General features: G+C 39.7%; 1 protein-coding gene across 1 annotated transcript in view; it reads right to left on the bottom strand.

Moving 5' to 3' along the window:
- Positions 1–1,066: 1,066 nt before the first annotated feature.
- Positions 1,067–12,027, bottom strand: part of creld2 (cysteine-rich with EGF-like domains 2) — a 28,879-nt gene continuing 17,918 nt past the window's right edge. Inside the window, exons 8-10 of the mRNA XM_061958947.2 lie at positions 9,922–10,017; positions 1,373–1,513; positions 1,067–1,300 (exon numbers count right to left, since the gene is read on the bottom strand). Coding sequence (XP_061814931.2) covers positions 1,251–1,300; positions 1,373–1,513; positions 9,922–10,017 — 287 coding nt within the window. The 3' untranslated portion in view covers positions 1,067–1,250. The remainder of the gene's footprint in view (positions 1,301–1,372; positions 1,514–9,921; positions 10,018–12,027) is intronic.

Below are 12,027 nucleotides of genomic sequence, written 5' to 3'. Positions count from 1 at the left end.
AATCTATTTTAAAAAATTATTTCATAAGAAGTCAAAAAGTGCAAAAACAATAATGTTCGTGTTGGAGGAGTTGTGAATGACTGCAGGGACACAACATTAGATACACCTGCAGACTGCAGGTGTATCTAATTCACAACTCCTCCAACACGAACATTATTGTTTTTGCACTTTTTGGCTTCTTATTAAATAACTTTTGTAACCTATTTTTATGGGCTTTCCTCTTTGTGATGTTAAGTTCCTGTTATGCGCTGTTATACAGTATATGCCTTGAGCTCTTATTTTGAAGGCGCTAAGAGCGGAAGTGATGTCACGTTGCGGAGGTTTTTGAAAGAAGGTAAATAAAGTGGTCCTCGTGTAAACTGGAGTCTCCGTGTTTGTTATTTTGTAGTTTCATACAGTATAGGCCACATTTATAAACCCTCGGTTACACTTTTTTAAATAGATTCAATCTTGCACGTGGAAAGTTGAAGTGAGGGCCTTAGTTGTGGCGCATGGACTTAATTTCTAAGTAAAGGTAAGACCATAATAACGTTTTTTTTTATTAAATGTGCTTTTTTGTGTGCTACAGTTTGTATGTGTAAAGTTAAAGTTAAGTTAAAGTACCAATGATTGTCACACACACACTAGGTGTAATGAAATGTGTCCTCTGCATTTGACCCATCTCCTTGATCACCCCCTGGGAGGTGAGGGGAGCAGTGGGCAGCAGCGGCGCCGCGCCCGGGAATCATTTTTGGTGATTTAACCCCCAATTCCAAGCCTTGATGCTGAGTGCCAAGCAGGGAAGAATGCTGGTATGAGCTTTTAAACATAACCCGTTAACTGCTGCCAATCAAATGGTGAATAAGATACTCTTTAGGGTTCATATGTTTGTAAATGTGACTGTGATGAAGTCAGTGCCTCACCAGCCATCAACCTCACCGCAAGTCACTGGTACAGCTTCATGTTGAGAAGTAGTCAGTGTATTCTTAATGGTTAGACTACCACCTTGTGGCAATTCTAATCACTACAATAACACAAGACCAAGAACATGTGCTTGAAATATTTTCCGACTGCTGCTTTAGTTGAAACACCTTTATTTACTTTAAAATATCACAACAAAAAAGCAGTAAATGATCCACAATAACTGCATAAAATCTCATTCCAACAGTAGGAATTAATTTTGGATGCTGCCTAAGTGCTTTTTTTTTTTTTTAATGAGCAGCGTGAATATTTCCAAAGGTTCTGTGGGATTGGTACCACTTGTTACACTGTCAGAGCTCCTCGCGAGGACTTTCGGTCATTTCCTCCTCCTCGTTGGTTTCTGTGGAGCAGAATGTCACAAAGGGTTAGGCGCAAATGAGTTGGAGAGCCTTTCAACGACAGTGACACTCACCTTGTTCCTGCTTTTGTACACACTCTCCATCTTGATCCTCGTAACCAGGGATGCAAACACACTCGTAGCTGCCTTCATTGTTAACGCACAGCTGCTGCTCCTTCTTGCATGGTGACTCCGACTGGGTACACTCGTCAATATCTGGTGGAAATCCAGCACCAGTTCAAATATCATAGCCTGCATTGAGTTCTTGTGAAATTTAAAAAAAAAAGGGACCTATGATGATGTACCTGTTTTTTGAAATAGAAATGTTACAATGTTGGATAGCCGTTGTAAACAATGTTAAAGGGGAACATTATCACAATTTCAGAAGGGTTAAAACCATTAAAAATCAGTTCCCAGTGGCTTATTTTATTTTTCGAAGTTTTTTTCAAAATTTTACCCATCATGCAATATCCCTAAAAAAAAGCTTCAAAGTGCCTGATTTTAACCATCGTTATAAACACCCGTCCATTTTCCTGTGACGTCACATAGTGAAGCCAACACAAACAAACATGGCGGATAGAACAGCAAGCTATAGCGACATTAGCTCGGATTCAGACTCGGATTTCAGCGGCTTAAGCGATTCAACAGATTACGCATGTATTGAAACGGATGGTTGTAGTGTGGAGGCAGGTAGCGAAAACCAAATTGAAGAAGAAACTGAAGCTATTGAGCCATATCGGTTTGAACCGTATGCAAGCGAAACCCACGAAAACGACACGACAGCCAGCGACACGGGAGAAAGCGAGGACGAATTCGGCGATCGCCTTCTAACCAACGATTGGTATGTGTTTGTTTGGCATTAAAGGAAACTAACAACTATGAACTAGGTTTACAGCATATGAAATACATTTGGCAACAACATGCACTTTGAGAGTGCAGACAGCCCAATTTTCATCAATTAATATATTCTGTAGACATACCCTCATCCGCGCTCTTTTCCTGAAAGCTGATCTGTCCAGTTTAAGGGACGGTGTGAGCCAAGACATCCAGGGGGTTTAGCTCGCTCGTCTGCGGGAACAAACTGCCACCATAGCTTGCCGTGCTACCAAGGTCCTTTGTCCCTGAATTGCTCACACACTCCGGCAGATTCAATGGGGGTCTGGCGGCAGATTTCTTTGACTTTATCGTTGGAAATGCATCTGCTTTGAGTGTCGCAGGATATCCACACATTCTTGCCATCTCTGTCGTAGCATAGCTTTCGTCGGTAAAGTGTGCGGAACAAACGTCCAATTTCTTGCCACTTTGGCATCTTTGGGCCACTGGTGCAACTTGAATCCGTCCCTGTTGGTGTTGTTACACCCTCCGACAACACACCGACGAGGCATGATGTCTCCAAGGTACGGAAAACAGTCGGAAAAAACGGAAAATAACAGAGCTGATTTGACTCGGTGTTTGAGAAAATGGCGGATTGCTTCCCGATATGACGTCACGTTGTGACGTCATCGCTCCGAGAGCGAATAATAGAAAGGCGTTTAATTCGCCAAAATTCACCCATTTAGAGTTTGGAAATCGGTTAAAAAAATATATGGTCTTTTTTTCTGCAACATCAAGGTATATATTGACGCTTACATAGGTCTGGTGATAATGTTCCCCTTTAAAGTATCGCGTCATAATGTTCATTCATTTTGGCGTGAGCTTGCACGCAGTTTTGGATGCCTCTGTTCGCAGGCTTTTGGTGTTTGGCTACGTCGTGATGTCACGGCGAGCTGGACATACACTATATTGCCAAAAGTATTTGGCCACCTGCCTTGACTCACATATGAACTTGAAGTGCCATCCCATTCCTAACCCATAGGGTTCAATATGATGTCGGTCCACCTGTTGCAGCTATTACAGCTTCAACTCTTCTGGGAAGGCTGTCCACAAGGTTGCGGAGTGTGTTTAGAGGAATTTTCGACCATTCTTCCAAAAGCGCATTGGTGAGGTCCCACACTGATGTTGGTCGAGAAGGCCTGGCTCTCAAGTCTCCGTTCTAACTAATTCTAAAGGTGTTCTATCGGGGTTCAGGTCAGGACTCTGTGCAGGCCAGTCGTATTCATCCACACCAGACTCTGTCATCCATGTCTTTATGGACCTTGCTTTGTGCACTGGTGCACAGTCAAATGTTTTGGTATCCTGGAGCATTCAAAGTTCCTTTCACTGGAACTAAAGAGCCAAGCCCAACTCCTGAAAAACAACCCCACACCATAATTCCTCCTCCACCAAATTTCACACTCGGCACAATGCAGTCCGAAATGTGCCGTTCTCCTGGCAACCTCCAAACTCAAGACTCGTCCATCAGATTGCCAGATGGAAAAGCGTGATTCATCACTCCAGAGAAGGCGTCTCCACTGCTCTAGAGTCCAGTGGCGACGTGCTTGACACCACTGCATCCCACGCTTTGCATTGGACTTGGTGATGTTTGGCTTAGATGCAGCTGCTCGGCCATGGAAACCCCTTCCATGAAGCTCTCTGCGTACTGTACGTGGGCTAATTGGAAGGTCACATGATGTTTGGAGCTTTGTAGCAACTGACTGTGCAGAAAGTCTTTGCACTATGCGCTTCAGCATCCTCTGACCCTTCTCTATCAGTTTACGTGGCCTACCACTTCGTGGCTGAGTTGCTGTTGTTCCCAAACTCTTCCATTTTCTTATAATAAAGTCGACTTTGGAATATTTAGGAGCGAGGAAATTTCACGAATAGATTTGTTGCACAGGTGGCACCCTATGACAGTTCCACGCTGGAAATCACTGAGCGCGGCCCATTCTTGCAAATGTTTGTAGAAACAGTCTCCATGCCTAAGTGCTTGATTTTATACACCTGTGGCCCGGGCCAAGTGATTAGGACACCTGACTCTGATCATTTGGATGGGTGGCCAAATACTTTTGGCAATATAGTGTACTTTTTTGGACATTAAGTCAAGCTCTCAGCTGGAGAACTCATTTTTAATGCAGTTCCACATTGAGTGTAACTAATGTTGTGACCGGGTGAATCTATACAATGTTTATCATACTTATTTTTGACCGTGTCTGGAGGAAGAAAAAGCGGTCACAACTTTAAAATACATATTCAAACAAAGTACATTTTCAAAAGATGAATGCTTTTGGAGAGGGTGGGTCGTGGTTTCATTTACAATCTGGGAACGCATCCACAACCGAAAAACTGAACCAATGTATATCCGATACATATTATCTCGAGCAGTGGTTCTTAAACCATTGTTGGGCCATGAGCGCCCCCTAGAGGCCTGCCAAAAAATATCTGATTCTCAGCTGTGGTCCATATGGGCCGCAGCGGTTCTCAGTTGTAATACACTTTTCCACCACTTGTGGCAGTAATGACAATATCAAACAAACAAGCTAAAGTCGAGGAGAAGTTTCTCAGGCACAAAAATTACGACTAAAGTGGTGAAGCTGTATTTGTAATTCCACTTTAATTTTATTTTTCAGTTTTATTAAGAAACATATTCATTATTAATATTATTTAGTTAGAATGTATTTATTTTAGAACTGCATAATTGTATGTCTATTTTTTTTAATCAGTTTTTATGAGTCCCTTCTTTTGCAGTATATTTGATAATAATCGATTTATATAAATCAATTATCAATAATAATTGATTTAATAATCTTTGTGATTAACGCATGCTTTCATATCATTCCACAAGGTTGCATATAATTATTGAATACCATTAAAATCAAGAGTAAGATTATTAATTCAGTCTTAATATTTAAGTGGGCCCCAGGCCTCTCTGTAGTGGAGCTGATAGGCCCTGAGGTCAAAAAGGTTAAGAACCCCTGACCGATAACACAAGGAAGTGTTGTCAATTTATATTAAAATATTAAGTCCCCTTATATTTGTACTACTTTTAGGACTTTAAAACATTTTTTAAATATTTTTTTGGATGAGCAAACATTTGTTCCTTTGGATTGACTGCACTTGGAAAAATAAGTGGATGACGAGCCCCCTCATGTGGACAAACTAAGAACTGCCTTAATATTTTTGCCTCCCATCTTTGGTAGTTAAATATATTCAAATTCATGTTCTATTAATAATTTTAGCAGCGACATTATAGTACTTATTTTATTTCGTTAAAATATTTCAAAAGATAATGGGCAATAAATGTAATACGTTTTTTAAGAGGCCAATTTCTGCAAAGCTAAAAGACTAAAAAGAGATTGGCACCGTTTAACATTTACTTCTTATCAGGCATTTTTTCCCGTCCACAATTACGGAACTGTGACACTACTGGATGGAATACTGTCTGTGGCGTGACCAACTTACTTGTGCCAAAAATAAAAATTGCTAGCAACAACCTAACTATTGCGAACGTCCAAACTTCCAAAGTGTTGACCACCAATGATCGGAATAGGCGGAAAAAAGAGGAGGAGGGTGTGAGGAGGGGGGTGTGGAAGAGAGCCAGAAACCAAGTGCACATGAGGAAATAGTAAAGTGCTAAAAGGATAATTGATTAAACTGCATGAGTCAACAAAACGCATTAAGGAATTGAATAAGGATGATGCATTCAAGGTAGTCCAAAGGTGGCAAAAAATACAATAAACCCGTGACAAAAAAAAAAAAGTTTTAAAAAGAAATTAAAGCTGCAAGCAGCATTGGTCGGGCCCGCGTATTTGGCAGGTGCTAGTCTTAAGTGTCCCAATACTCTTGTCCAGTTTTAGTCCCAAGTGTCCCAATACTTTTGGCAAGTTGTAGTCCTAAGTGTCCCAATACTTTTGTCAAGTTGTAGTCCTAAGTGTCCCAATACTTTTGTCTAGTTTTCGGCCTAAGTGTCCCAATACTTTTGTCCAGTTTTCGGCCTAAGTGTCCCAATACTTTTGTCCGGTGGTAGTCATAAGTGTCCCAATACTTTTGTCCAGTTTTCGGCCTAAGTGTCCCAATACTTTTGTCTACTTTTAGTCTGAAGTGTCCCAATACTTTTGTCTAGTGTACCTACCTTGTCTGCATTGTGTAGGCACGCTGGTGCTTCCTGCTTTTAAGCAGCCATCTTAAAAAAACAGCAGCGCAGCAGCATCAGCGCAGCGGGTCTTTGAAGGGTCATAAAATCAAAACCGAAGCAGGTATTAAAACGCTGTTCTGTTATTTTATACACAAGGGTTTAATCTCTCTCCTGTGTTAGTTTGAAGCCGAAACGACAAACGCGCTCAGAGGAGATAGTTTTTGAAGGAAGGTGACCGGTTTTTACAAAAAATTTGTTGTGAAAGGGGAATAGCAAAATTCCTGTTGATTTTTGCTGGGGGTTGTTAATTTATGAAATGTAGGTCTAAGTGAGCCCTACATAGAGGTTTTTGTTTCATGTCTCTCCGACCTTCCCAGTGGGAGTTACAGGCAGTTTTTAGTTTTTTCATCCGAGGAGCAGTTTTTTGTGCGTTTAATTAAAGAATTGCGCTAAAACACAATTTTGAGATTTGGGGTTAGGTTTTTTTATTAGATCGCAATTTTTGCCAGTCCTGATGTGTGTGTTCAGTTCGGTGAGTTTTGAAGCATGTTAAGGGGGTCAAATTACAGCTCAAAGAGGCAAAAGTGACTGTTTTTAGTACTTTTTTGTCTTGAAGGGGGAATTGCCAACTTCCTGTTGATTTTTGCCCGATGATATACAATTATGAAAACTAGGTCTAAGTCAGACCTACATACAGGTTTTTGTTTCATGTGTCTCCGATCTTCCTAGTGGGAGATATAGGCAGTCTAGTTTGTTTTTTTCCTAGGGGGCGCTAGAGCGCAATTTTGAGTTTTGAGGGGGTTTTTTTTTTTTTTTTTTAAAGGTAATTTTCGCAGGTCCTGATGTGTGGGTCAAATATGGTGAGTTTTGAAGCATGTTAAGTGGGTCAAATTACAGTTTAATGTGGCGGCGGAAGAATAAAGAATAAAGAATAAAACCTTACAAATTCAATAGGTCCTTATGTCCCATTGTATAAGGACTCCCTTTGGGACAATGGGCCATGCGGGCCCTAATAAAGTAAAACATCAGAATTGCCTGCCGCATCCTTTCATTCCAATAGTTGAAATAGTTAGGATACTCCTGTTTTACTTTGGAAACAAATGGACAGGCTGGAAGAGAAAGTGGATTCATTCAAGAAACAAAATGATGAAGAGGATCACATTATATCAAAAGTGATGAGTGAGATTGATGATGTGGAACAGGACAAACAATGTGATTGTGATTGTGACTGGGCTACAGATTACATGCAGGTTTTATGCTAGGCCAGAGGATGAGAATGAGATGATGGTGCTTCAACAGAGCATAAGAGGGCCAACTTTCTACAATCCAAAGTGTTGGATGTTGATATCAACAACATCAATACATGCCTTCTAACATCTGGCAGGAATCATCTGTCATCGCAAAGTTCACCAACAAAAAAACCAAAGTGCTGTTTCTAAAGCAGAGAAGCAGGCTGAAAGTAGCAAAGTGGAGCATCTGATAAAATGCAACGCCGATATCGGCAAGAAAGCACGCGATTTCCCAAAGCAGGAGAAAATTCAAGGCACCTGGCACGCCGCAAGTTAAACGCAGGACCGCAGGGAGACAAAGGATTTGTTTTTAACAACAAGGACCTAGACCAGGGGTCGGCAACCCGCGGCTGTAGTGGCTCTCTGGAGCTTTTTAAAAAATGTGTGAAAAATGGAAAAAGATGAGGGGGAAAAAAATATATTTTTTGTTTTAATATGGCTTATGTAGGAGGACAAACATGACACAAGCCTTTCTAATTGTTATAAAGCACACTGTTTATATTAAACATGCTTCACTGATTCGAGTATTTGGCGAGCGCCGTTTTGTCCTACTAATTTTGGCGGTCCTTGAACTCACCGTAGTTTGTTTACATGTATAACTTTCTCCGACTTTCTTGGACGTGTTTTATGCCACTTCTTTTTCTGTCTCATTTTGTCCACCAAACTTTTAACGTTGTGCATGAAAGGTGAGTTTTGTTGATGTTATTGACTTGTGTGGAGTGCTAATCAGACATATTTGGTCACTGCATGACTGCAAGCCAATCGATGCTAACATGCTATTTAGGCTATCTATATGTACATATTGCATCATTATGCCTCATTTGTAGGTATATTTGAGCTCATTTAGTTTCCTTTAAGTCCTCTTAATTCAATGTATATCTCATGACACACGTGGCTTTTAATTTTTTGCGGCTCCAGACAGATTTGTTTTTGTATTTTTGGTCCAATATGGCTCTTTCAACATTTTGGGTTGCCGACCCCTGCCCTAGACAAATACTGACAACTACAAGGAAATAAAATACCTCAGAGACTTGAAGTTAAGTTAATGTTAAAGTACCAATGGCTGTCACACACACTAGGCGTGGTGAAATTAGTCCTCTGCATTTGACCCATCCCCTTGTTCACCCCCTGGGAGGTGAGGGGAGCAGTGGGCAGCAGCGGTGGCCGCGCCCGGGAATCATTTTTGGTGATTTAACCCCCAATTCCAACCCTTGATGCTGAGTGCCAAGCAGGGATGTAACGGGTCCCATTTTTATATTCTCTGGTATGACTCGGCTGAGGTTTGAACTCACAACCTACCGATCTGAGGGCGGACACTCTAACCACTAGGCCACTGAGTAGGTGAAGCAGCTTGAAGTCATTAATCAACAATAACTTGAGTAACAAATCAACAATTTTTTGATCACCAAAATGTATTCCTCAAAGTAAATCCAGAAATTACTTTTTTTTTTACATTTTTAAGAGAGGTTTTTTTATATTTATTTAAATGTTTTTGATCTTTTTTAATGTCTTTACCCATTGTAACTTATTCTTAGTAAGTATTTAAGTACATTCTATTTATAAGGCGCTTTTCATAGACAAAAACCACAAAGTGCTGTACAAGACATAGCTGAATTAAAACAGCAATTAAACTTAAACAGGGGCAACGTCATAAAAATTATAAAAAAAAGTGGATACAAAATGTAACTAACCATTAACTAAGTTTATCTACAAAGCAAATTGATATTAATACATTCTTATTTTATTACTCTCATTACAATTCTATTTTTAACATATTAATAGCATCCTTTTCTCTTAAGATTGCACAAACTCTCTTAACATCTGATAATGTTTTTTATTCCTTACAAAATTTTCCATCTTTACGCAGGAAACAAACATTTTAAAGACAAAATGTAAGCCAAAGGAATACCGTACAGACGTAAAGAATTGGTATAATTGTGCTCTGCTTCTTCCGACTCCTTTTTACGAAAAACTGCCCTTTTTTGGGAATATGTGAGACAAGAAGATACACGTTTTAAATAAACGCTAACAAGAGTCAGCTGACAATGGAAGTAATGGTATTTGCTCAATTCTGCCTATAAAGGTGCTCTAAAAAAACCTCCATCATCGTTTTATAAACACACAAAGTATACATGTAATATAGTAGCAGACACATTCATAATAACATAATATTTACGTATTTTTGTCATTTTAAGCATGACTGCAGTGCATTAATTTCACATATAATAATACATTAAAAAAATGCTGACTTTTGTCTATTATAAAAAGCCAGTGTTTATCTGAATGTACGAGTATTTCAATGAGGTTATGATTTATTGAAACGCTAGGAATGCAAGCATACTAACCTGTGCAGGTGCCCTCAGTGTCCTGGTAGCCGCTGGCACACGCTTGGCACTTGTCAGCGCCGGCGCCAGTGCATCCCGTACACGCTTTATCGCAGGCTAAGAGAAGGCAAACATACACGTGTGACACAGTTGTCGTTGTACAGGAAAAACTTGTGTTTGTTTACTAGGGATGATGTTTGATAAGAAATTATCGAATTCGAGCCTATTATCGAATCCTCTTATCGAACCGATTCTCTTATCGAGTCCAGATAGGTTGTTGTATATGGAAAAAAACAACAATATTTGGTTTAACAAATCACTTCACATTCTCAACTGCTCGCTACTATAGTATTACCATATCTGAGTTATTGTGCAGAAACGTGGGGAAATAACTACAAATGTGCGCTACATTCGTTAACCGTGTTACAAAAAAAGATCAATTAGACTGATACATAATGTTGGATATAGAGAACATACAAACACTTTATTTATTGAGTCAAAAATATTAAAGTTCGATGATTTGGTCAAATTGCAAACAGCTAAAATGATGTGGAATTAAATGATGGAATGGATTAAGTAAAGAAGTTAAACATTGTACTGATATGATCCAGTTTAAGAGGTTGTTCAAATGAATAGTGCTTACAAAGTACAAAGAAGAAGAATTATGAGAAATACTTTCAACTAGGGATGTCCCGATCCGATATTTGGATCGGACCGGCCGCCGATATTTGCAAAAAAATGCGTATCGGCAAGGCATGGGAAAATGCCGATCCAGATCCAGTTTAAAAAAAACTCCGGTCCGTGTTTTCCAACGCACCGATTTAAATAATACATTCCACTTTTCTGCTGCTCCCTAATTTCCGTTCTGCATTTTCCAGCACACCTTCAACACATCCACAGGTCTGTGGATTCTCACGCAGTTGCTTTTAGCTGCTGGCATTACACGACAGACTCTTCTCACTCTTTCCTGTGTCTCCCTCTTACAGACAGCGAGCGCACCTTCTTACACACGTCACATACTGTCACGTCATACGTCACATACTGTCACATACGTATATGCCCTCTCCCAGCAGAGAGCGAGGTAGCGGCATGGCTAACGTTAGCTGTGATGCTAGCGCAGCCGCTAAGGTGCGCGCCTGCTCAAGCGTCCTCTGCGCACGGCAAATCTATGTCACGCACAAAATCAAATAAAAAAATAAGCGCATAACAATTTTCGACACACGGACACGACAGAGAAAACAGTTTTCGTCATCATTGTTCAAATATTGTAACGTCTGTCGAGACGCTTATCTCCATTCGGTGCCACACGTCCACACCATCAAAATGCCGAGGCAAACATTTCCACATCAACACCGTATGAAAAAAATAGTGATTTATTTTAGTTGTGATTTCCCTCTCTGCATGAAAGTTTAAAAGTAGCATATATTAATGCAGTATGAAGAAGAATGTTTTAATGTAGACAAATAGAATCATCATACTGCTGTGATTATATGCATCAAGTGTTCATTCAAGGCTAAGGCAAAATATCGAGATATATGTCGTGTATCGCAATATGGCCTTAAAATATGGCAATATTAAAAAAAGGCCATATCGCCCAGCCCTAGTTCAATGATGCCATTTCTGTTTGTCATGGACAATTTTGTCTATTTTGTGTTTATCCTTGAATAAACAGGTCAGTTTCTTGTTACCAACCATTATGTATTATTCAAACTCCCCTAATTCAGCTGGCTAGTTGTTATCAAGAGTACTAAAACCCTTTTCAACATGATTCTGACAACTAAGTAGGCTAAATAACTTTAAACTTTAATACATGCTCGGATAGGCCAGTATCGGTATCGGTCAGTATCGGTATCGGATCGGAAGTGCAAAAACAATATCGGTATCGGATCAGAAGTGCAAAAACCTGGATCGGGACATCCCTACTTTCAACCTTATTGAAAATAAGATATTCTTCATCTCAGTATATTAATAATGACTGAATTAATTAATTACATATTACAAAACTGTTGTATATACTAATTCACAGATATTTTATTATAAAAAGGTCAGTAAATGATGTATATATTTGTATGAAGTGGGAAAGGGGTAGGATTAAATAAGCTTTACTTCTTCCTACTCCTGTAAAGT

This window comes from Nerophis lumbriciformis, linkage group LG05 (genome assembly GCF_033978685.3).
Source record: "Nerophis lumbriciformis linkage group LG05, RoL_Nlum_v2.1, whole genome shotgun sequence".
Lineage (NCBI taxonomy): Eukaryota > Metazoa > Chordata > Actinopteri > Syngnathiformes > Syngnathidae > Nerophis > Nerophis lumbriciformis.
Note: the sequence above shows the minus strand (reverse complement) of the source record. Positions and strands in the feature narration are given on the sequence as shown.